The sequence below is a fragment of the Carica papaya genome, chromosome 6, assembly GCF_054855325.1.
Source record: "Carica papaya isolate Zhongbai chromosome 6, ASM5485532v1, whole genome shotgun sequence".
In the NCBI taxonomy this organism is placed as follows: domain Eukaryota; kingdom Viridiplantae; phylum Streptophyta; class Magnoliopsida; order Brassicales; family Caricaceae; genus Carica; species Carica papaya.
The window spans coordinates 1,754,388-1,779,666 of record NC_142314.1 but is presented as its reverse complement, the minus strand read 5'-3'; the positions used below and the strand labels follow the sequence as shown (position 1 = coordinate 1,779,666).

Here is a 25,279-nt window from a genome sequence, read left to right as displayed (position 1 = left end):
TTGCCTCTCCCTAGACTGTTTATACATTATGTGTGAATTTACCTATTAAATATATACAAATTAATTATAAAAATATAAGTATGTTGTGAATTAAATTGTTTGAAACATGTTCTTGATTCATTTATAACCCTATAATTTTAGGTTTAGAATTTCATGACATTATAAATAAAGTTGTACATATATGTAAGATTTTATAAAAATTTAACGAAAGAAATTAAATATTCAAAAATTTGCAAGAGAGAAATGAGTAACCAAAGTAGGGAGATCGAAGAGCTTGAAAACGCTAATTGCTTGATATTTGATTCAAAATAATTCTCGATGTTTTTCATAATCAGAAAATATACGTATACAAAATCTACTTCTTATAATTAAAAAAAAAATATTTATATATTTACGATAAAAATGGTATACGTATATAAAATATAAAGTGAACCTCAAATTTTTTTTTAAACATGTTTTATTTTTTCAATTTAACCCGAAAAAAAAAAAGTATGATTTTCTCAATAAATATATATATAATATTATAAAGAGAATTTCTTAAATTTATTTCATTGAAAAATTCGTTTTGAATATATAAATGTATGACATTTAAGTTTAGCTCATATACTCTCTATTATATATTATACAAATATATTAATAATATAAATGATTGGTTGACTTAAAATTGATGGATTTGTTTTAATTATTAATTAATTAAAAAAACATTTGACTCGAAAGCGAAGAGATCCGATTAATTAATTTTAATATTATTTTATTAGTTGAATTTTTAGGTCAACAATATACAAATGGGTGCTGTTGACTTCCCATGATTTCAACATTTTTTAAATAATAAAAATAAACAAAAAATATAAAGTCAAAAGTCTTACGGAGCCTGAATAAATAAAATCCGTTGACCGGAAAATTTCAAAATCAATATTTTATATTTTCAAAGTTCAATGGGTTTATTAGTTTTTTTTTTTTCATTTTGTCACGTAGAGAATTTTTAACATTATTTGCTCATGGTTCCTAATGAAAATTAAGACCAATGTTTACATATATATATATATATGTATATTATACTGGAATTTAAATTCGTTGACATACACGTGTGTCTACGCGAATGCATATATTATATATATATATATATAATAGGAATTTATTAGAACTAGAACATATTATTTAATTAATAATTATTATTTTTTAATATTTTTAATTAATTTTTGATAATAAATTCATTTTTTACATATTATATATCATGTAAATTTTTCATGAAAAATGAGATAAAGTATAGTAGTTATTTTTTTTTATATTTTTATTTATATTACTTATTACATAATTCTTCTAAAACTACATCATGTACGTAGCATAGACTGAAAATTTTAATTATAAATTACAATTATAATCATAAGCATGTATTAACCCATATACATATATATATATATATGGATATAGATATTGCTGGATTTTGGCTGTCAATTTGAACGTACATTTCCAGTTAATTTAATATTATATTTTGATTTCTTTTATGAATAATTAAATTTTAAGTGTAACATTTAACTAGTAATTAGAGAGACTAGAGATTAATTTAACAATGTAATCGATCTTTGGAAATATAACATATGTCATCAAATAATTAACTATATAAATATAATATATATATATATATGTATATAAACAAGTATAATAATAAAATTCTGCCAACTACATATTTTCCTATTACTATTAGATGGATAGATTTAAAAATATATAAAACTTCTTCTTGAAACTTATATTTTCTAAGCCTATCAACAATAATTTATTTCAAGAAAAACTTAGAACTCAAAACAAATCTATGCTTCCAAGATATGCTGCTCAATCATTTCAGAGAACAGCATTTTCGTTTGACTCTTCATCTCATCAATATACTTTGTTCGCATGCAAAAGTTCACGAAATGAAATTATGATAAAACCTTTTGCCTTTTCAATTGATTCTTTGACGAAAATTAAAACAGACACTTACGTACGAAAAGAGAGTTGTTTCAAACCATCTACGCTCGTGCAGTATCTAAACTTGCATCGCCGCGCCCCCCCCCCCAAAAAATAAACAAACTGTTATCTACTTGCGTATTTCTCTGGAAATCGGCAGGTGGTTGACACTAAGAAGGATCAAAGTTATCATAGTGCACCAAAAGCAGAGCAGCAAATGATGAAAGTGACCAGCATTGACAAGCAAGTACTTTTAAGTGAGACCTATGTTCCATCACAAACATTAACGATAGTTACTGCTGCTCGTTACCAGGCAGACCTTCTTCAGTTACCCGTTGTGCAAGTCTATAATAAAGAATTCCCATAGTTGCCATGCATGCCCTGTGAAGGAAAACAAATAACAAAAAGAATTTGATTAGGTGATCATGAAGATCAAGCAATCGAAATTAATCATTCATCTGAATGAGTTTTATACTGAAGTTGTTTTCACTTTCGGGATCAGTATTAGAACAAAACAGAAACTGCCTAAGTTCCAATAAGTAGAACTTTGAGTTGAACCAAAACTAAATCACTCAACAATTACTCTGGCTGTAAGAGAAGGGGGACTTCTCTGATTTTCCAATTTCATCCTAAGTGGTCTCAGTATTGAATAAGACAAATGGCATAAATTAAATGGCACTAAACATGAAGACATGCACATGCATTTGCATCCATAAGAAGCAGATCCCTTACATGATTGCAATAAAAAGGAGAATTTTCCTTGGATCCATCCTTGAGGATCTTTGATGCCGACGAACCTCTGTAACATCATCTGTATTTGATGCATCTTTACGTGGGGGTGCAGTCACTGGTAGAGTTGGTAATGCACTTGACCAGAAAGGAAGCAATGCTCGCAGAAACTTATGACGGAGTGGACCTGAAATTGTATCATGATGAATTTTTTACTAGAAAATGAGAAGAATGTTCTAATTATAAATAAAGAGCTAGGCAGTAAACATGTGAAAAGGATTTGGGTACATAAGTTCGATCTAGAATCATCCAAGTATATCATCTATTCTGTTTTTTTTTTCTAAGTCCCGCTTGACGAAGAAGTTTCAAGAGTCATGACCATATTTGAATGTGAGCCCCACATGATTATGGCAGCATGAAGGGTCCATTTAACATAGGGCAACAAATATTGGAAACAAGAAAAAATTGATCTTCCATTTACCTCTTCGAGTGTATTTCTTACGATTCCCATCTTCATCATCCGCATAATATGAAATTTCAGAGTTTTGCCGTTCGACCGTGGATATAGTCTTTCTTGTCGTAGCAATTGGCTGGGTAAGACGCAATATCAAAGCAGAACTATTAAACAGACAGGAAGAGAAACTAGTTCCTAGTTGAATGGACATACCTACATCAGCAGGTGGCAGAGAATATATAACTCGAGATATTATATCCTAAAGTTAACTACTAATGACAATATCTCTTACAGCAGGACTGGAGCTTTTCATGTAACTCCCGGCTGAACTAGGACCATCTATCTCCATAATTTCTGTTGTTGTATGTTCTGAAGGTCCTCCATTTGAAATTGCGTATCCTTCGTTGATAGTTGGTGCATCCTTTGCACCAGAAGTTGATGATAAATCATACTCCCTAACTCCACTAGAAGATACATTTACTAGTGGATCTGAAGCAAATGCTGGGGGAGGAGGACCGCGGGACTCTACTTTGGTTAAAGAAACTGGATGATTCCCAAACAAATTCTTCTCCAGACCGGTCTGCATTAACAAAATTTTTAGAAACTCTAATATAATGAATTTCGAGAAAGTCAACCTCATAAACTGAAAATTTGTTTAAGCAGTTTCTCTTTGCATAATGTGAGCAATTTTTTCTCATAAAGTAAACTCAAAGACGAAGATGCATTTAATTTAACCTAACTAGTTATAAAAGACATGACTAACATGAACTACAACAGTAAAAACAATCAAACATACAAGACCATAAGATCCCATGTACAAATGTTCACAAATCTTCAGCATATCATACAGATGAAATATCAGAGGATAAGAAGTGAGTCAACTGACTGCATGCATATTTCAGAACCCAGAACTATGCTGCATTTTAGTGGGCAAAACTTCGACTATATTCAGAGTTTGAATCTTAAGTAGATAAACAGGTGTTTTTCCCCGAACAAGTCCCTTAACAATGCAGTTATTTTCCCTAGTTTAGGGTCTTGTTATGGGATCAAGTAGTAGTGGCTCACTAGGGAGAAAGAAGGATCTCCGAAGTTTGAAAGACCCAGTAAACACTTATAAACAAAACAGTAGTGCATCATCGGCAAAGAATAAGTGAGTCATTTCTAACTCTTCACCAGTCCTCCCCACCTTCACCCCCTTATAAAGATTCAACTCCCGAGCTCTGATGAGTAGTTATTTTAATACTTCCATAACTAGTAGGAATGGCAATGGAGAGAATAGATCGCCCTATCTTACACCTCTAGAAGCCTGAAAAAGTCTGATGGTCCCCCATTCACTACAACTGAAAAGGAAGAGGTGGTGATAAAAGTCCTAATCCAGGTTCGCCTTTTATTTCCGAAGCTCATTCTCTCCATCATATTATACAGAAAACTCCAAGTTACGTGGTTGTAAGCTTTCTCCATATCAAGCTTGCATAAAACCCCTCAATTTCTCTTCGTCAACAAGTTGTTCATAACCTCATTAGCTATTAAGGCCACATCAAGAACCTATCTTCTCCCTCCGCGCCCCGCCCCTCTCTCTCTCTCTCTCTCTCTCTCTCTCTCTAAAGGACAGTGTGTTGGCAATCTCCTCGCCAGGACTTAAGCAACTAATTTTTTACACCACCCAACGGCTAACAGGCCATAAACCGCCATAAACCTCTGATATTTGACACCTTGGATTTTGGAATCAATACTAGAAAACTTGAGTTTAGGCTTCTCATAAAAGATCCTAAAGCATGGAATTCACCAAAAGTGGCACTTAGGACACTCTTCAAAATGTACCAGTGCTGTTGAAAAAATCTCATGTAGAAACCATTTGGCTTGGAGACTTTTCCCCTTTACAACTCATGGTAACCTCAATAATTTTCTCCTAAGAAAAAGCTGGTTCAAGGAACATGAAATCTTGATTACTTAGCCTACTGAAACTCAACCCATCAAGAGTACCTCCATGGTTCCACCTCTCTATACAAGCCTTCAGAAAAAGACTTCACACCCTCCCTCTGCTCCTCATTCCCTTTCCTCAAACAATCCCCCACTTCTGGCTCCTCTATGTAATTGCATTTCCAAAGTTATTACCCAAAAATTGAAAGCATTTGATATTTTTATTACCTTAGTCCATTTAACTCTCGACTTTTAACATATCCTGTCTCCTCTCCCATCCTCCTTAGAGAGACCCCTGTCCCCCTCCATCCCCGTCTGATCTCTGAAGCTCGACAAAGAGATCATCTTTCATCTGGCTCTCCTCCCCCAACTCCTCCCTATTCCACCTCTTCAGCTTCTCTTTTAACATGGCAAGCTTTTTGGCAACTCTAGAGTTGGCAAAATCACCCACCTCCAGCTCTTCCTACTACTTAATCTTATTGTGGAACCTAGGAACTTTGAGCCATTTGTTCCCGAATTTAAAAGTTAACTATGAAGCACTGTAAATATTTTTGCAACCTCACTTCAAGACAGAATTTGGTTATTCAATAAAATACTTTGAGAATCTTTACAATTTTCTAATTGTATGATGTAATCATGTGATGCTTAAAACTTCTTAAATGTAATATCTTAAAACTCTAGGTATAATTCCAGGTTCTAACCTTCAAATTATTAAGTAGGTAAATTATCCCTAATTTGTCCTACATCAATTAAGGGCATCTTCCAAAGCTTGACTCATTAAAATGAGAACTGCTTAAATCAATTTCAAAGCTTAAACAAACCTCACCTGCAAAATAGCTTCCTTCAGTTGCGAGTGAAAACGAGATCCTGAATCTTTCACACTCTTGGGAGGCCAGATCTGCACCAAAAATAATCAAATCAGAACTGAAAGATGCTATTTTGCACAGTAAAAGTCAAAGCACTTAAAATATGAGAGTGGAATAAAAAAAAAGCTTCACTTCAGCAATTTCACATCAGATATTTCCCTAAGAGATGTGAAAAAGATATTCCAATACGTTTAACACCTGCATCTATTTTCACAGCGACAACTAAAATTTCATGTTAAAATTCATTTTTTATGAAAATAAAAGGCAGCAAAAAAGGAACATGCGGATTAAACATTTGGAAACTTCAAATCTAACGAAAAAGTATTGGTTATACACAAAAATAGTGGTTATAAACAAAAAAAGAAAAGTAAAAGGGAGATTTCTATCTTACAACATTGCCTCCTACCAGCTACCTATTATCTGATTGATGCTTCAAGAATTTTTTTAGAAAAATGCCAGTTTTCTATGGTTTAGGAAAGTCCCTTCCCAGCTCAATGCAAGGCATGGACAACTAAGTCTCAAGCCATAGACCATGCTATACTGCACTGCCAACCAGGATAAACAGAATTAACTTATGTTTCCTTCTTTTAACATGGTGCAATAGAAGTTTATCTAGACAAAATTTGCAGATTTTGATAATAGCATATGAACCATACTCAGAAAAGTTGGTACAAATCAATTACAACGTCGGTATCCAGGGAACACAGAAAAAAATACATATGAAGACATGTCTGCAGTAGGACAGTCCATATTCGAAACCAGTTGGGAGTTTGAGCAGTTTATGAACTTGATGACTCTTCCAAGTACCAATCAACCCAGCAAAGGATGATAGTCCACAGTAACCTCTCACCAAGATCATTGTCAATGCCCTTTATGCTTTCTCAAGTTGGAATTCCCCACCCATCTTCTTCTATGGTGCTCAGTGGTGAGAAAACCTGTGGGATATCTCCTCAATTTGATTCAAATTGTTTCAGGTCGTATATTTGCACTTGTAAATCTAAGAAAAAATTTCTCAATCTCATTCCTATTCTATATTTGGGCTCTTTGGAAAGAAAGGAATGTGAGGGTTTTTCGGGGCACTTGCTCTCCTTTTGTTAGGATTAGGGTTCACTGGTTCTGCACCCAAGATATTTTGTTTAGAGGACATTCTATGCTTGATTACATGGATGCAGGGACCTTGTAAATTTTCTGCGCTCTAATCTCTTGTAGTTATGCTTGTTTATTGGCAGGAACCCCTTGCTGCCTCAGTTTTTCTTCTCCTTCTTTTCTCAAAAAAAAAAAAAAAAAACATCTAAAATAGGGCAAGGGTGTAGAGAACCGCAATGGCTTTTGACCCTACTATGTTGGCCTTCAACTTTAAGAATTTCCAAACTCTCAAAGATCAACAGCGTCATTACCGTTTATGTCAATCATTCAAGTCCCCCTTGGTGCAAGAGCTGGAAAGCAAGAAAACCTTTCCAAATATCTCCACCAATCCTTAGGGAAAACAAATACAAAGTCAAGCTCCAAAATGAGAAGGAAAAAGAAATATAGACTTGAACCTTTTTATCAGATCCAAAGATTCAATAGTCCTCTAAGCCAATCTCATTATCATCCATCAACAAAAGGAACCAGAAAGATATTCAGATTCCATTCGCTGATGTGCATATTGAATTCAGGGAATGTTTTTAAGTCTACTAACACAATTTCTCCTTAAAGCTCACATGCTAGGAGAAGAAGAAAATGTGACAACATAGATAACAAGGTTTCTAAATCGAATACCCAATTGCATTTTAAGACTGCTATAATCAAGCACCCAGAATTTATCTAAATTTCACCAGCATACAATCCACGAAAATAAGACAACAAATCATGATCTCCAAGAATATAACTTACATCTTAACTGTGTTAGGTTCGTGGTTCCAAGGTCATTTGTCTAATAACTTTGGACATGGTGATGTATGACATATAGGATTGATATTTCCACTTAGAGATTTGGAGATAAAAATTTAGACATCACAACTATTGTTTCTTTTTTTTTCAAATAAATCACAACTATTGTTTCTTAAACATCAAATTTAAGAAGTTTTAAGCATCATACTTAGGAATCTGATTGTATCCCACAACAGAAAATTGAAAAATTGTCAAGGTATTTTTATTGAATAATTGAATCTATCTCAAGAAGTAAAATTAAGAAGATACTTATAGTGCTTCCTAAGTGATCTTTACTAAATAGAACTAAACTAAGAAATAGCAAAACTAATAACATTGGAAATGCTACTCCGAAATAAAATAAGAAATACTACAAAGACAAATAGAAAAACTAATACTAATGAGAATAAAATTCTAAAGTTAACATACCGTAGTAATAGATTCCTACATAGCACAACAGTTTTACATTTAATAGAATTATAATCTAGCTAATCCATTCTGCATCACATGGAGGGGATTTTAACGCAAAGGAAGCAAAGCAGCAATTAGCTTAATGCCTTGATGATAAGAGGAAAAGCAGGGGTTTTGAAGGTTTAGCAAGGGCATCTTAATCCATCAAAGGTTCTTGCACAGATTCACTTCCTCGTTGATTTAATAAACATAGTAATGCAGATTAAAATTTTATACTCTTTTTCTGGTAAATAGCTTCATTATGTAGAAGCAATCCTCTGGTATTTTTCTTATTTTTTTGAAATACCTTTGGTATTTTTCTTATATCTGAGCCTTAATTCAAAATTCCATTTATCAGCATCAAAATGATGTCTTGGGGTATCAAAGAAAAAAATTTTATTTCAATAGGATATGTCAATTTGGTACTTAGTGAAATTGTTGCTAGATATAACTTACTGCTAGTCCAGTTCCAGATTTAGGATTTGTCTTCTTTTCCAAAGTACAAATATTTCAAATTTGCCTTTTCTTAATAGAGAAAATGGAAATATATTCATAAAAAGAGAAAAGAATACACAACAGGCAGGATCAGATATCCTCAATAATATGAAGTATTAGTAGGCTCTATAAAAATCTTATACTTTCTTACAAACAAACGGGATCAAATGAATACAGAACAGACTTATTTCATAGATTTTTCTCCCAATTTCAAGGCAGACCAGAATTTATCCCTCAGACCTTAAGTTGATCTTATTTACAAACTTGCTGCCATTGTGTAATAGAAAAGGAGAAATAACTATATATATATATAAATATATATATATATATATGTGAGGGTGTTTGTGTTAAGTAACCTAAGGGAATAAATGAAATCATCTTAACAATGTAGGAGCTCGATTAACTTTGAGAAACCGACCCTCACAGCATTTCTTTTCTCATTGACAGACTTCTTACTTTGATAAAAATAAATAAACAAGAACTAAAAAGAATCAGCAAGAAGTCTTACTGGAGTGGAACATGAAGGACACACGTATCCAGCAGGTGCAGTATGCAGCGGAAAACTTTTGACATGTGAAACCAAGCAATTTGTATGTATAACATCTGGAGAAAAGCAAAAGCAATAACGAACAAATAAATGAACATGCATGATCTGGTAGCAATCATTTTAATATATTTGCTTCAAGAAAATTTGGAGGAACTTTCAGCAAATTACATACGCAAGCAACCCAATCGTGTGGTTTGAGAGCCTGTCCCCTCGTCAAGAGCAGCTTGACAATGGCAACACTTGGGTGGCCAATCATACTCTCCATCTATCACCCATTCCGAGTAAGTACGAATCTGCAAAGATGACAAGATAGATATGGCATGAAGCAAAAACCTTAAATACCAGATTCCAAATGGACACCTCTTTCTAATAGAAAATTAAACTTAGGAGTCAAATAGCAGAGAATATCACAGACTGAACCTCTATCCTACATTTGGGATCCTACACATCCTAATCTTCAACATAAAAGAAGAAATTTTCTCCATGATTTTCTTTCAATAATGTCCACAATTTATCCTTTCCTACTTTGCTTTTACCATTCTATGTAATAAGCTACAGAAGTCCTTGGAAATAAGCGTGAAGTGAGATTTTCCAATCAAGTAATTTCTGCAACAAAGACTTCATTAACATACTTTTTTATGACAGAAACAGTAAAGGAAGGATGAGAAGTAAGACAAGACACTGTGAAGGACGATGATGTTTGGACATAAGACACTGAGGAAGAAAAATGGGTCAAAATTAAAAAAAAAAAAAAAAAAAGATAAAAGAAATGTAGAATCTATTCTAAACGTGGTACCATGTATAGGTTATGAATAAATCTTCTGTATAGTGAAGTATAAGTTTTTTTTTTTTTTTTTTTAATAAATAGTGAAGTATAAGTATTAGCGTACACAAGGAGTTGATACACAAAAGAACAAATATTGAAACAGAGAAATAGAAATACAGTTCTATATTTATATCCTATCCTATTACAATAAATGAGTAGTTCACAATCCAAATCTTAATTTCAGGAAGATCATTTTTTCCAAACAAACAAATAAGCGGAAAATTCCACATACGTACCACACATATTTGGTGCTCTGGGAAGCAAATGCATTCCCCACATACGGGAACTTTGTGCACAAAACAATAAAGTTTGGTAGCCTGAAGTACAAAAAACAATGCATGGTTAGTCGCTTAAACAATGCAGGAATTAACGCTCATTAAAACCAATAGTTCAGAGCATATAAACCTACATTCAAACAAACCCCATAAAAATTGAGACAAAAAAATTACTATCTATTTTTTTTATTTTATTGACCGACTATGGACCCTTGAGCAACAAATTTGATTCAAGCCCTCAGCACTGCTTCAAAAAAATCCTAAAACTAACGAAGGCAATCTAATTACGATGCTACTGGTTTTCAAACAACAGAAAAAGAAGCAATCCAAAGAAAAACGCATGTTCACACACCACGATCCAGTTTAAATTAACAAATCGGAAAACAAAAATCAGATCCAAATCTCCAATTAGCTATAACTTTAAGACATTAACAAATACACCACGAAGTCTAGATTTGAATCATAACGAATTTCAGCAGAATATCAAGGCAATTAAAATTGTGTAGAGAGAGAACCTTTCGGCATTTGCAGACCACCATTGCACAGAGAAGCGAGCACGTATGGGATCTCGCAGTTCAAGCTGCAAATTATCGAATTATGAAAGCTTGACTATTAGAATGCATTTACCTAGGGTTTAAGGTGGATCAAGGATCAAGAAGAAACAAAATGAGATCTAGAATATAGTTAGGTTCTTTCAATATCATAGGATTTTTGCATTGAAATCTTTGGACAATCGATAGTTTCTGGTAATAATTTCTCCCTTGCTGGACGAAAGGGTAGGGAAGGTAGGGACATAGCTGTAAATACGTTTGGAATTGCAAAATGCAAGCTGAGATAGATCCGTTTCCAGTTCAGTTTTCTCCGATTTTCAAAAAATTACATCAGGCCTGAAAGTAATCAAAATGGGTCGGGCCTGAAGATATCGAAATGGGCCGGGCCTGACTATCCAATTCAGTTTCTCCGATTTTCTTTTTTCAAAAAATTACATCGGACCTGATAACAATCCAAATGGGCCGGGCCTGAACATAATTAGAATGGGCCTTAGGCCCGACCCATAAAGAAAGAATGACAACATGGTTGGTAGAGCCCAATCTCTGACTACCCTCTTAAACTGGGCCGGCCCGACCCAGACAGGTCCGGCCCAATTATATCCATAGGCTGGCGGTACCGACGAGATGCTGCCTATTTTCTGGTTTCGGAACTTCGATTTTTTTTTAATTCAAAACAAAACCCATCATCTCTAAAGATTTGAAATTTTGGCATCTCTGAAGAATTTCAAATCTCCTTCCCTCTCTCTCTACTTCTCTCTCTTTCAAAACCCTAGCATTTTCTCTCTGCTCAGACACACCATCGTCTACCAGTCACGCAATGACAGCTGTGGCGCAGCCGCCGGCGTCCGGGCGCGAGCTCTCCAATCCACCTTCCGACGGGATCTCGAACCTACGGTTCTCGAATCACAGCGATCACCTGCTCGTTTCTTCGTGGGATAAGGTGCCGTGTCTCTCTCTCTCTCTCACTCACTCTTTCTCTCTCTCTATGTCCCCGTTAATTAGTTCGTTTTCAGTTAGCTTTGACCTTTGATTTGTTAATTTTCTTCCCCAAATGAAGACTGTGAGACTGTACGACGCGAGCGCCAATGTGTTGCGCGGAGAGTTCATGCACGGCGGGCCCGTCCTTGATTGCTGCTTTCATGACGATTCCTCCGGCTTCAGTGCAAGTGCAGATAATACTGTCAGACGGTAAGTTTCCGTTTTTCTGCCCTAATTATCATTTTCACTTCTAATGGCTGACAGAGTGACATAAAAATTCAATACAAATTTTTCCAGAGCTTAAGGAAAATGAAGAAATTTTGTTTGAAACTGGGGTGTAGAATACTGTTTGGCTGAATGGTTCAGTCGCCTGTTGTGACAGTACCATTTAGTGATGTGGAGTAGTGGGCCTTGGTAACAGGATACCCGCTATTGAAAGGAATATTAAGCTACAAATGGATACATGTTTCATTTAGGATTAAATGATGGAAATGCAGTTATTACAAACGTTAATGTGACCAAAGATTGAAGCTTCTTCGTTCTTGTCTTTATATTTTCCGAACCCTGCTTTCAGAAATATGCCTTTAGCTGTGCAGGCTAATTAATACAACTAATAATAATAAAAGGTGATCTGTTGCTTTTTTCTTGGCTTTTTTAACTATTTTCTAATAGTTTTTTCACATGAAATGGCTTCTTAGCTCTTGTAGATCTATTACAATTACTTCTCCCAGTAATTGTTATTGTTGCACCATGCAACTTTATTAGAAAGTAAGGGATTACATAATATGATTGAATGTGTGAGTAAACATTGACATGTATGTTTGATTACTGTATATATTCATATTCCATTACTTATTAAAAAATGGACTTATTAATCTTTTTTGTCCATATATCCGAGTGCTTTTTACTGTATGAATATATAAGTACGATAGAAATTAGATTTTACCTTCATAACCTAGATGTTTGTCTTTTCAAAGAGAAAAAAAAAAGATGTTTGTCCTTCAGCCCCATTAAGAACCTCAAACACGGTATTCCTGCTTTCACTGACATGTTTTCCACACCTACAGCTCTTCCTTTAGCCTTGTTCTTGTTCCTTTTGGCCCAAGTATACAGCTATTAGGTATATAAAGGATTGTTCTCATTTGGAAGCTCATAACTTGACTACATGCCAACTTTATCTACCCATGCTTTCTTTTGTTATTGTGAAGTTATCATCTCTATCCTTTTATATTTTACTACCGATGCTTGTTTCTGGCTTACATAGAATTGCTATGCGTATGTTCTTGTACATTTCCCTGATCAGTCTGCTTATATCTATTGAGACTTGATGGGCTTTTTTTGCGTAAACTTGATGTCTTTTTTTAAGTAACTTGATGGCAATTTTATGTTTGTAGAAAATGACATAAACTTTACAATTTTGTAAGGTATATTAAAATTATGAAGCTTAAGATTCAAGAAGATGACCATGCGTTTTGTCTGGTTTTATTACAAATTAATGGCACTACTACATTCATGAGATATTATATCATTGATGTTAAAGTTCTGATTTAATCTTTCAGGCTGGTTTTCAACATTGGAAAAGAGGATGTTTTGGGAAGACATGAAGCACCAGTTCGCTGTGTTGAATATTCTTATGCGGCAGGTTGGTCAGAGTAGTGTTTGACGTTCTCCCATTTTAATGCAATTTCTCATTCTTATTGTTTCTGGCATATGATGATTTTAGGATATTTTTCTTATCACTTTATGTTAGGTATTTTCAGATTAAGCATGTTAAATTGATGGAAAAATCCCTTATCCTTGTATGTTCTGTAACAATTATATATGCCCTTAGGTTATTAAATCTTTACTTATGCATATGGATATTCCCTTTATAGTGCACCTAGTAAATGAAAATTCCTGAGGGTTGCATAGAAAAAATTATACAATTTTGTCTTTCTGTAAGAATACACAGAGAGAAAAGAACATGTGCTACTTTAAACATATTAGTGAAGAACAGGTATTTCTTGTGAAGTTTTTAAGTTTCCTATAGAGTTAATTTTCTATTCTTGTTGTAGGTACCTCTATAAGACCATAAATACACTTGCTTCTATAGTCTGATTTCAGGATCTAGAACCTCTGCCTGTTATTAGCTTCGATTTATTTCTATTGCAATCTTTTGTGTATATTTTGGCAATTTTACGTGGCTAGATGACGGAAATGGCTGCCAGAAGAAGGTTGAAACCTAAATGGATCAAATTTAGGACCTTATCTCAAATGGCATTTCCAACTACTGTATTTTGATACTGAAAAAGGTTTTTGATGCCAAATCTTATGATGGGAAGATTTTTTTAGGCAACAGCTCTGACTTTTGATGGCCTCTACTCCACATTGAATTTCTGCCGTGCATGCTTTCGTATACACTTAATTGCTCTGCTTGGTTCTTGACGCAAGTCTTCCAGAGATGGCATAACTATCATCATGTGTTATCTTGTTCCATCAGAAATACCACAAAGCGTAACTTTTAGAATTCAGGAATTATCGAGATGAATGGCATTTCGGACTATTGTATTTGTTCCTTTCTTGCAGGGAAAGTTTCCAATTCTAACAATTTTCTCTTTCCAATATATGCTTTATGATTATAGGACAAGTGATCACAGGCAGCTGGGACAAAACACTTAAATGTTGGGACCCTAGAGGAGCAAGTGGACAAGAGCGCACGCTGGTAGGCACATATCCACAACCTGAACGTGTCTACTCACTATCTCTTGTTGGAAATCGTCTAGTAGTGGCAACTGCTGGAAGACATGTGAACATCTATGACTTGCGAAATATGTCTCAACCTGAGCAACGAAGGGAATCTTCATTAAAATATCAAACTAGATGTGTGCGATGTTACCCTAATGGAACAGGTACCACCTGAAAGCTTGATAATCAATTATCAGTTTGTGTATGCTGGATAAAAAATTAATAGCCACATTCCTGGACAGCAAAATAAGCAAATGAAAATTAATCTATTTTTTTGTTTGTTGATTCTTAATTGTCATCCTGGGCATAATTTTTCTCATCCAGGGAACTTTTTGCAGGATATGCACTTAGTTCCGTTGAAGGAAGAGTAGCAATGGAGTTTTTTGACCTCTCAGAAGTTAGTCAGGCCAAAAAGTATTTGTCGATTTACCTCTCTTTTCAGTGCATTTTGCAAATGTTTCAGCTTTCCATTTTGGTTTTATCTATTACAATAGGTAGTTTAAATCCAAACTTTGATAATTCTGCATGATTTCTATTGGTCTCTTTGATATCCTTTGCATGTTTGAGTACTTTGTTGGATGACGAAGATTAACTAAGCATTGTCTTAAACTCTCTATAGATCTCCACTCACTTGATAGGTTCTCAACTATTTTCTGTTCATAGAAGTACAGTTTGTCTAGAAATAACTAGACTGAAGTTCATTGTAACAGGAACTAGGAGGTGATGGTCTCTGAGTGTGAGTCAACAGAAGCTGCTGCTCTTGGCTTGTTTATTTCTAATTTTGTGTTTTTCATTTTTGTTAAATTATTGATTTTTTGTTGAAACAATCATTATGTCCATTTTTAAAGTTAACATACACCATAGTTTTGTGGTTGTACAACCATTCAAGGAATGGAGTTGTGCCTATTGCCCTTGGATATCCATGTTATTGCACAAGCATGCAAGCATACAAATATTCAAATGCGAACTTGTAGAATGCTGTTGATCAATTTTCTGTTACTTACTGATAGCTCTGAACTTTATCCAGATACGCATTCAAGTGCCACCGAAAATCAGAGGCTGGACGGGATATTGTTTATCCAGTAAATGCCATAGCATTCCATCCTGTGTAAGTTTTGCTTTGAATTGTTGCACTTTTTAGGGAAACAAATTGAAATAAAGATTTTTTCCCCTGTTTATTGGGGAAAAAATATTCATGGGAGACATAAAGCATGGCTCCAGTACTGAAAACTATCTTGGCATGAAGTATTTGAAATGGGACACGATGAAAGTGCTCCCTCGATAATTGGGCCTGTGTGTGCAACCCATTTGAAGTTTGAAATTGGACCTGGATAATTGCTATGTATGACTATACAGATGGTGAACAACATAGTTGAGAGTGGACTATTTAGCAGTGAAAAATAATGCCAACTCTTCAAAAAAGGGCATTCTTTTTCCTTGTTTTGCTTGAGAATTGTAGATGTAGTACTATGTTAGTATTGCACTTCCGGTTTGATTTAAGGCTCTCAAGAAATTGTATGGTTAGTTTGACGAGTGATAAGCATCTTTTTGGATAGTGGTGATGATAGCAGTTGCATTTCTATGTACATATAATTTTCCTGTACATGCAGCTATGGTACATTTGCGACTGGAGGTTGTGATGGTTTTGTAAATGTTTGGGACGGCAATAACAAGAAAAGGTTATATCAGGTAAGTAAGTAGTTGCCAGTACTGTGATAATAATAGCGAATCCAATTCCCAGAACCTTGGAATCTCAAACTATGATAAGTATTATTCTTCTTGCAGTACTCTAAGTACCCATCAAGCATTGCAGCACTTTCGTTTAGCAGAGATGGTCGTTTGTTGGCTGTGGGATCAAGTTACACATTTGAAGAGGGGGATAAACCGTAAGCATCTCTCTCGTCTCTCTCTCCTCCTCCCTGATTTGCGGGATTTTACTAAAAGTATTCTTCACATTTTGCAGACACGAACCAGATTCTATCTTCATACGCAGTGTAAACGAAATTGAAGTCAAGCCAAAACCCAAAGTCTACCCTAATCCTCCAGTATAATTAGAAGAACAAAATCTTCATTCTGTTTCTTCTTCTGCTTTCGGAACAATTCAAATTACTTTACTGTGAGAAAGCTATACGGAGGCCCAACCTTTGGATTCTCCTGTGTATAAAATGTAGTCCCGTTTTTGTTTTAACTGTTTTGTGAATGTGTCTTACCATTCACGCTGTCAGATCCCACGACTTAAAGTCTTTCAATGTAGCTTGTGTTTGTTCCAAAGTTTGTTCTTCCTTATTTCCCCTTCATTTGTCATCTTTGGAGACAATTTGGTTTTACCAGTAATAAAATTAATGAAGTTGATTGAAGCTCAAAATCGAGATACTAAGAAGTTGATGACAATAAAACGACAAATTGGAAATTAGAACCCTTATTGCCTCCCAAACAGGTAAGTAAATTTACAAAAACAATCAACTAAATAAGTTGAGGACAATAGACGCAATATATTAAAGTTCTAAACTTTCTTGAAGCTAAGGGCTGATATGCTCAAATATCATTCAATTTTCTAAAGTACGGCACTAGTGACATGTTCCTGGTTCGATCTTCCAGGGCATGCTCCTTACAGATGATAACAGCAGAAGCAACTAAAAGTTGAGAGCAAACTTTACAGGAGCAAAGCAAAGCACCATCTTCATTCTCTCTTTCTTACATGATATTTAACATGGCACTTTTATCACAATAAATTCACTTATACCGGATTTCCGAGTATGAACTTACGTGAAAGAACTACCTGCTTACAGAACGGTGCACTCTCATTTGTCCAAACTGTCACTAATCAAGTCCTCCGTGGCATTAAATATTTAGGAAAAGCTTTTCCTTTGTAATTTCCTCAGACAATGCTGCTTAAGAATTACCTAAACCCTGAAGGAGCTGCTTGTGGACCAGCTCCAGCTGCTCTTCGCATGGCTTTTGATTGAGCAAGCATCCCATCATAATCCTGATTCCAAACTCGTTGTCAATAATACTGTTCAAAAAACAAATGAAGCAAGAAACAGAAGCTACCTACTCTGTCCTTCTATTATTTCAAATCTATTTTATTTATAGAGCCTAATTATTCTATCCAATAGTTATAAATTCCATATATGATATAAAATAAAACTAATTCCGTTCATATATTTAATTCTATAATTATGAAACAAATTCCTACTTGTTAAAAGGAGAACCAAAACCATCTGATTTGAATTTGGTATAAAATTGTTTGGAACTAAAATGTTCTTTTTCACTTTATCTCATTTGATTGTACCTTCATTCCTATTTGATATAATTGTAATTTGAACCGAACACAACTTATAAGCCTTACCCTTTTCTCAAAAGCATTATCTCTCGAGTCAATAATCTTGTCTGCAACTCCATAGTCTATTGCTTCTTGTGCTTGAAGATATTTAGGTCGTTGGACATCTTTTGCAATTTCTTCCTTCGATTTCCCAGTTCCTTTTGCCAGTAACTCAATGTAATATTCAGTATTTGCATCCAGTTCCTTTGCCTGTGAAAGATTTGTTTTGCAGTGTGAAAAATGAAATGTTCACCGACTTATCAAAGGAGACAGAAAAACAAAGATATAGAGAGAGAAGAGAAGGAACACCTTTATCCACATATCTATGACAGCACCACTGGATCTATTTACTTTAGGCAGGTACAATTTTGCTGCAATGTAAGACAAGTTGTCATAAATTATAAGGTATAAAGCTCATATCAATTTCCATGATCGAACAATAGGGTACTATCCAGTGTGACAAGCAGAGTTCACCATGTTAAGACAGCAAAGAAAAACAGAGCCCGGAGATTTTTTTTTTCCTTTGGTGTTAAATAAAATTTAAACAGGAAGCACATGCAACATTCTAGTTTCTTTCTTACCATTCAAGGAAACAAATAATGGTATAATTATAATTCTATAACTAATGACAGTGGGATGATATTTAAGATTTGATATAATGCATACTGGAAAGTTCCTCTGCTTTGCAAAAGTAGAAACAGTGGTCAAGGAAAATATTATTTATATTAAAACAAATGCACTCGTGGGTTTGTGAAAGATATACAGAATATAAGAATTCAAGCACTTGATCACATAAAATATTTGCCAAAAGAAACACTTGAGAGGAGTAGAATCATACTAGATGAATGTGGTTGTAGAGCTCGATAGCCCTTGGTTCCAAGAGATAGTAGCATTGCTGCTTGACCATATGCCATGCCACAGTTCACAGTGTAAATATCTGATTTGCAGTACTTCAGGCAGAGGGAAAAAACAATCAATTAAGTCAAATTTGAAGTTGGTCAAACGGCTAAAATAAGAGTGTTACAAAAATTCATGTGACAATCAGGGAGAAAATTCCATCAATAATCTTTGGGAGAGGTCTAAAATAAATATCTCAGAGGTTAAATACACGTGTTAATCAAGGACAATTTGCAATTTCTGGGAAGTCAATCTTTTGCTCCATCATTTTTTAATTAACACTGCATGAAAATAATAAAATATATGGTTGATCATGTTACTTACAGCCATGGTGTCAGCAATGGCATAGGCCTCAGTCTCTGATCCAACAGTCTCCATCTTCTCATTCTAAATCGCATTGCAGAACCAAATTAATATGGATACGCAATTCAGCCAAAAAAAAAAAAGATAGATATGCAAATTTGAAATGTGATTAACTGGAAATCAACTTCTTAAGCTAGCAACAAGCGAGATAGGGTACAAAAGGACAGTATTTATGAAGAATACTCCAGTACTAACCTGTGTCCCTGAAGAATTTATGTATAAATATATTGGCTTTGAAGGGTTATCAAAATCCAACCACATAAACTGAGCAACAATAAGTTCAGTAACTGCTGGTACAATCTGAAGCCACAAGACAACAGAATACTTAGATGGTAAATTTTAACACTGAATGGTACTGTCACTGGCAATGACAAATATCCTACGAGATTAGGAGCTCACTGGCATGCCAAGGTAGCATATCCGAGCATCTAACAGCAACGATGGCAGATCTGGAGGAGCAGTTCTAGGTCTTCCATTTCCTCTGGCTCCACCACGGTACATACTTACACTCATACTATACTTTGAAGGACCCCTGTCATCCATTCCCGATAGACTCCACATCCCTCCATTATCTAGATAGTTTCTAGCAGATGAGATGCTTTCCTGTCAAACATTTTTGAAAAGTTAAAAATTCCCTCTGTACATTGGAGTTTACCAAAACAAAACCTAAGTTCCAACTTTATTGACTTCCAAAAATTTGTCCAAAGCCAATGAATACAGTTTTGCTTATTTCATGCATTTCCTAATTACATGATACTAAAGGGTTACTGAGAGAAGAAGTAAGAAGCGGAAACCTCTGTTACTCGTTCTGACTGCCGGCGGACAGGATTATCTTCAGTCATGAACATGTCCATTTGTGAAGGAGAAAGACCATAAAGATACTGAGGTACATTTTTGAAATTGTTCATCACTACAAAAGACAGTATACAGAAGAAAGTCAAGAATTAAAGTCACCAACGGCTGTTTGTTGGAAAATACTTAATACTTTTCTTTGAGAGAAAAAGACAAAGCATTAACATTAAGAGGGCACCAAAAAGGTGCAGCCCATACACAAAAGAAATGTCACTCGAGAAGAAAAGCATAAAAAGAACCAACAACATTCACCTCGTCAGGAATGGATGACCCTTAAAACAATACACATTGCCCTTAACCAACAAGCTCTAAGGGAAATAAGTGACAAAGAGGTATCTTCAAAAGCTCTATAGTTCCTTTCTTTCTTAGCGACCCAGAAAATAGAAAAAGGAATAAGAGAGCATCTCCTTTTCCCTTTGATTGGTAGGCGTGATTCAACAGCATGCCTAAAGCTCCTCCATAAAAGACTTACTGACCAACTAAGACAAGTTGGTACCCATATGTTTATTAAAATTTCTTGGGAAGTTATACCGACAAAGACAAAAAGAAACCAGAAGAGAATGGAGGACAATGCAGTGAAATGACATATGTATAGATCTTCAATTTCAATTGCTAAGGATTAATATACAGTGTCACATATCTCTCTCTAAAGATTTTACTAAAAAGGAACCAAGGGGGAGGAACCCATATGCAGAAGTTACAGGGAGAAAAGATCAAAAAGATCATAAATATCACTACCATCCACCATAGGATGATCTCTCTAGTTCTATAGCAGTGATCCTTGGTATAGAAAAAGGGGAGGATGATTCTACAGTACCTCTCTTTCCAAGCGACCCGAACTATCAAGAGAAAAGTGAAAGCTAAAATTTGTTTCCAGTGCTAGGAAGCAGGAATACAATTGCATGTGCAAAGTTCTTGGAAGTAGAAAGACACGGTAAAATAATTCGGAAACAAAAAACCAAGCTTGAACCACAACTCCAAAAGTTAATTTAATTAGATATCCGTTTTGATCAACTGATTAATTGAATACTTTTCATGAAAGTGGCAAATTCATCAAAGATTCAACTATTAGTCTATATGTCCACTTAAGAACACTGAACAAGCCTTCTAGTTATACATACGAAAAAAGAAACAAGAACAAAGTTCCACTAGCTCAATTCAAAATTTTCCAACATTGTAATAAGCATCTTCGTATACAACGCTATTCATTAACAAAATATTTCAAGTTGAAGCTATCGTAGTAATCAATAGAAACAAAATTCAGGTACCGCAACAAATCCATAACGTTCATAAGAGACCTAAATTGCAGTTTCCAAAATGTGTCTCCACTATTTTTATGAAAAAACAACGTGGCAGGATACAATTTCAATCCAGTTAAGCTACAAACACGTCTATGCATGTTCAAAAACCTAAGATACCGAGATTTATCCATAGACCAGCGGCTAAGGTACCCTCCTCTTTGTCAAGTTTTCCAGGGTAAATTCTTAATCCACAAATTCCCACGCACAGTATTCATTCGGTAAAAACTGCTGAGACTGATATCGTCTTGATTTTTATACATACCTAAAAGCTACCTAAACCTATTGAAGACTGTAACCAATACCACGTAACGCTTAACTGAGTAAAATTTTTGAATTAAACACTCAAAACTTACATCCATCTTTAAGATTTTCTTGTCTGAACTGCTTCGGAATATGGTCGAACGATTTCTTGGCGCAGGGAGACTGGTAACATTTTTGAGCTGGAAGTCTTCTGGTTACAGAGACTGAAGAAGGCGCGAAGAAGAGATTGGTGCCGGAGAGGAAGGATGATTTTGGGACTCCAATAGAAGAGACTTCTGGATTCAAAGCAGCGAGAGGAGACGGCAGATAGGTTGCCATTCTAGAGACTGACTGCAACTCGGCAGAGTGAAGGAGATGAATTGGGGATGAATTTGGGCGGAGAAGAAAAACAAAGCTTGAGATTTCACAACCAGTGATTTTAATGGGCTTTGCTAACAGAAGACAAAAAGATTTGTTTCGGGTAAATGGGTTTTTGTTCGGTTTCGGTCTCGGTTTCGGTTTCGGTTTCGGGTACGGGTTATGGGTCATTGTTTGCAACTAGACTTTAGATGGGGGAAAGGAAGATCAAATTGGGCTCTGAATAAAATAGACCCAAGAAATCCCAGAAAAAAATAATTTGAAATTTTGAAATAAATAAATAAATAAATATAAAAAATTGGACCCACAAAAATGTTCTACTTATGTGACATATCAAAAACTATTATCCAAAAATCAAGTGTGAAAAAATATCGAGAAATTAAGATAATATTTATCATAAAATTTTATTTCCCCCGTAAATATAATAAATTTATTAAAATTTAATTTAAATTATTTATTACAACTTCACTACTATACCTACATATTAAGTCTTTACTTTTTTTATAAAATTACGAGCTTTACATTTTTAAATTGTCATATTACGGAGTTTAAGGTAATTTATATTTTTTAAAAAATATTTATTTAATTTAATAATTGTTACGCTTTTTTATTAATATAATATATTAGGATCAAACTACATTACTATATTTATTCTTATTTAAAGATTACTTACATTATGTTATAATAATTTGTGTATATATTATTTAATTAATAAATATATAAACCCCACTAAGAAAAGGGTGTGTATATATGTATATATATATATATATATGTATAGATATGGACATGTTTAAGTGTGCATGGGAATTTTCAGTTGAAGTATCCGATTCTTGTAGTAATAGTGGAAAATTTGAATGGGTAGACGAGCATCCTTTGGTAAAAATTATGACTACGTGAAAAAAGCCTGTTGGCTATCTTATCCCACACACGTGTGTATATACATACACACACACACACAAACACAAACACATATCGTGTTCTAATTAAAAAAGATGAAGTAAAAAAGGGGATGTGGGTCAAAATCCAAGCATGCATGAACCTCAAATGTACTTTAAAAAAAAAACAAATATTGACTTCTATGTATGTGTATGTATACGTGTATGTATGTATGATGTTTATATGAGTAAGGGATTACATCATATTCAGCCCGTAGAGTCAAATTAAATGTTTCAATTCTTGAAGGTTACGTTTTAAATTTATCAAGTCTTGCCTGAGAAAATATGCCGTCGCTTCTTCCTTATTTCCTCGTACCTTCCATTGCATATTCCAGAAAAGAATAATCAAGTAATTATTTTTTATGTTGAAATTAATTTAACATATATTATATTGTATTTATTATTATTATTATGGTATAATCAATTTTTTAACCTAGTTTTTTTTTTTTTTTTTAAAGTAGGTGGTTTCAACTTGGTATATTTTTGGTGGGTTTTGGAAGTATATATTAAAATTAGAATTTATAGTAATTTACAGCTATATTTAAAAAATCTTAAATTGGAAAGTACATGGTGTTTTGTGTAAAATTTAATTTAAAATATAATTTTTAGATAATTACATGTATGTTTTTAAGTGACTTAAGTACGAAGAAACGTCTCACACACACACACACACACACACACACTTCATCAATACCTCCAATTTGCAATTATTTTGAAATTGGGTTTACTTAGTATTGCTAATCACAAACTAATTAACTCCTAATTAACACTAATTAATTAATTTAACAAATAACTAATATATGTACCGAACTTTGACGTCACAACAAGACGGTGCCGTATAAGCGTTTGAGAATCATAATTGCGTGTTCATTGTTTCATTAATTTTATAAATTTTCCAAAATAATAATAATTTATTATTATTATTATTATTATTATTATATTTGTTCTTTAGTTATGTGGCTACGAAAAGGGAATTTAATTGCACGGTGGGAAAAGTTTGTGGAAGGTGCTGCCACGTCAAATGACGGTCCGCTTAACAGTTAAGACGTGGAGGATTTGATAATTTTGAAATATATTTATTTATTTATATATATATATATATATCTACACGTATATGTATAGTTTAGTGGTGTTTGTCTTATGGTCGGTGATGTTCATGGCTTCATCACTATCCAATTACTTCTCTACTATAAATATAGTCAATAATAATATTTTAATTATTATTATTAATCTCTAAATAAACAGTGTTGATTTAATTAAAAATTAATATTATTATTACAAAATTTAATTAAAACAAAGGAAAAAGAATTGGAGTTTCCATTAGTGAATCTACGTGGCTCGATGATAACATCACCCAACAACTTTTTAACAGTTAAGTCACCACCAATGCCCAAGTGTCGAAACAACCTCCGTCCTCAACGAACTACTAGAATACCCTACTGTCATCCTTCCCGGGCACAATTCGACACGTGGCTAATCCGCGGCCAAGCATCTTCCACGTGTCGATCGTTCAAGAGTTCTCACGCGTTGACGGCTTTAGCGTGCATAAACGAGCACGCTCTTTGAACCCGTCAGTTGCTTGTCCGTTATCACCACCTTGTGAAACTAGTATGTCTGGAGAGACCGCCACGTGTCGGTTAATTAAGTAAGCTTGCGTGCCGTATGTCCCGACAGTTACGAGTCGGTGAAGCTACAGTCCATCCTACTTATCACACTTCACGCACTGATCCTCCAGTATATTATTTTACTAAAATACCCTTACGTAAGACTCCAATTTGAGGGGTATTTAGGTAACTTCACTGAATTTTCCTCAGCGGAATTTCGGTCAAATAAAAAAAAAAAAAAAAGAAAAGAGTTAGAAAGTGGGATAATCATGAGAGTACTGTTGGACACGTGGCAATCGGATAGATAAGGCATAACACCCTGGAAGTTTAGCTGTCTTTCTAGAAAGCAGCCACCAACGGAACTACCAAAAAAAAAAAAGAGACGAAAGTAAAAAGTTGGAAATCCCCCACGCACGTTCAGGGGCAATTTGGGAATTTCACAATGAACCAAGCGGCTGTCTGTAGTGAATCTTTACCAAAATGTGCCATAATATTCTCTACGTTCCTTCAAAATATTGGAAAAGTATTATTCTATGCGATATTGCAATTTGAAATTTGTTCAAACTCACATGTACATACACATATATATATATATATATATATTTAAAGGGACATCAATTTATATAAACTATATTCCATGATTGAAGATGAAATAGCATATTGTAAATCATAAATGTACATGGATATAAGGTTCTATTTGAAAAAATTATATATTTT

At 34.3% G+C, this 25,279-nt stretch overlaps 3 protein-coding genes across 3 annotated transcripts; 1 reads left to right on the top strand and 2 right to left on the bottom strand.

The window, feature by feature from the left end:
- Positions 1-1,916: 1,916 nt before the first annotated feature.
- Positions 1,917-11,188, bottom strand: LOC110810500 (RING/U-box superfamily protein). The gene is made up of 9 exons (XM_088206737.1): positions 10,933-11,188; positions 10,379-10,459; positions 9,489-9,609; positions 9,278-9,372; positions 5,874-5,945; positions 3,420-3,707; positions 3,155-3,263; positions 2,677-2,860; positions 1,917-2,325 (listed from the first exon to the last, which is right to left on the bottom strand). Exons 1-9 carry the CDS (start codon positions 10,954-10,956, stop codon positions 2,238-2,240), a joined length of 1,062 nt encoding a protein of 353 aa, XP_088062863.1. The 5' UTR covers positions 10,957-11,188; the 3' UTR covers positions 1,917-2,237.
- A 456-nt stretch (positions 11,189-11,644) lies between these two features.
- LOC110810447 (mitotic checkpoint protein BUB3.2) lies at positions 11,645-16,941 on the top strand. The gene is made up of 9 exons (XM_022036642.2): positions 11,645-11,908; positions 12,026-12,156; positions 13,506-13,588; positions 14,568-14,834; positions 15,009-15,084; positions 15,698-15,778; positions 16,281-16,359; positions 16,456-16,556; positions 16,634-16,941. The coding sequence occupies exons 1-9, from the start codon at positions 11,786-11,788 to the stop codon at positions 16,719-16,721; spliced, it is 1,029 nt and encodes a 342-aa protein (XP_021892334.1). The 5' UTR covers positions 11,645-11,785; the 3' UTR covers positions 16,722-16,941.
- A 381-nt stretch (positions 16,942-17,322) lies between these two features.
- CLPR1 (CLP protease proteolytic subunit 1) lies at positions 17,323-22,097 on the bottom strand. The gene is made up of 9 exons (XM_022036640.2): positions 21,759-22,097; positions 20,047-20,162; positions 19,652-19,855; positions 19,448-19,552; positions 19,214-19,276; positions 18,831-18,942; positions 18,302-18,363; positions 18,020-18,202; positions 17,323-17,656 (listed from the first exon to the last, which is right to left on the bottom strand). Exons 1-9 carry the CDS (start codon positions 21,982-21,984, stop codon positions 17,570-17,572), a joined length of 1,158 nt encoding a protein of 385 aa, XP_021892332.1. The 5' UTR covers positions 21,985-22,097; the 3' UTR covers positions 17,323-17,569.
- Between the last annotated feature and the right edge of the window lie 3,182 nt (positions 22,098-25,279).

Coding starts and splice junctions, on each gene's coding strand:
- LOC110810447 (XM_022036642.2), top strand. CDS start 11,786: ATGACAGCTGTGGCGCAGCCGCCGGCGTCCGGGCGCGAGCTCTCCAAT. Junction 11,909..12,025: donor TCGTTTCTTCGTGGGATAAG/GTGCCGTGTCTC, acceptor CCCCAAATGAAG/ACTGTGAGACTGTACGACGC. Junction 14,835..15,008: donor ATGTTACCCTAATGGAACAG/GTACCACCTGAA, acceptor AACTTTTTGCAG/GATATGCACTTAGTTCCGTT.
- LOC110810500 (XM_088206737.1), bottom strand. CDS start 10,956: ATGGTGGTCTGCAAATGCCGAAAG. Junction 3,708..5,873: donor TGAAGGAAGCTATTTTGCAG/GTGAGGTTTGTT, acceptor TTGTTAATGCAG/ACCGGTCTGGAGAAGAATTT. Junction 2,861..3,154: donor TAAGAAATACACTCGAAGAG/GTAAATGGAAGA, acceptor ATACAATTTCAG/GTCCACTCCGTCATAAGTTT.
- CLPR1 (XM_022036640.2), bottom strand. CDS start 21,984: ATGGCAACCTATCTGCCGTCTCCTCTCGCTGCTTTGAATCCAGAAGTC. Junction 18,943..19,213: donor CCATTGCTGACACCATGGCT/GTAAGTAACATG, acceptor CTCTGCCTGAAG/TACTGCAAATCAGATATTTA. Junction 18,364..18,830: donor TCTACAACCACATTCATCTA/GTATGATTCTAC, acceptor CTTACATTGCAG/CAAAATTGTACCTGCCTAAA.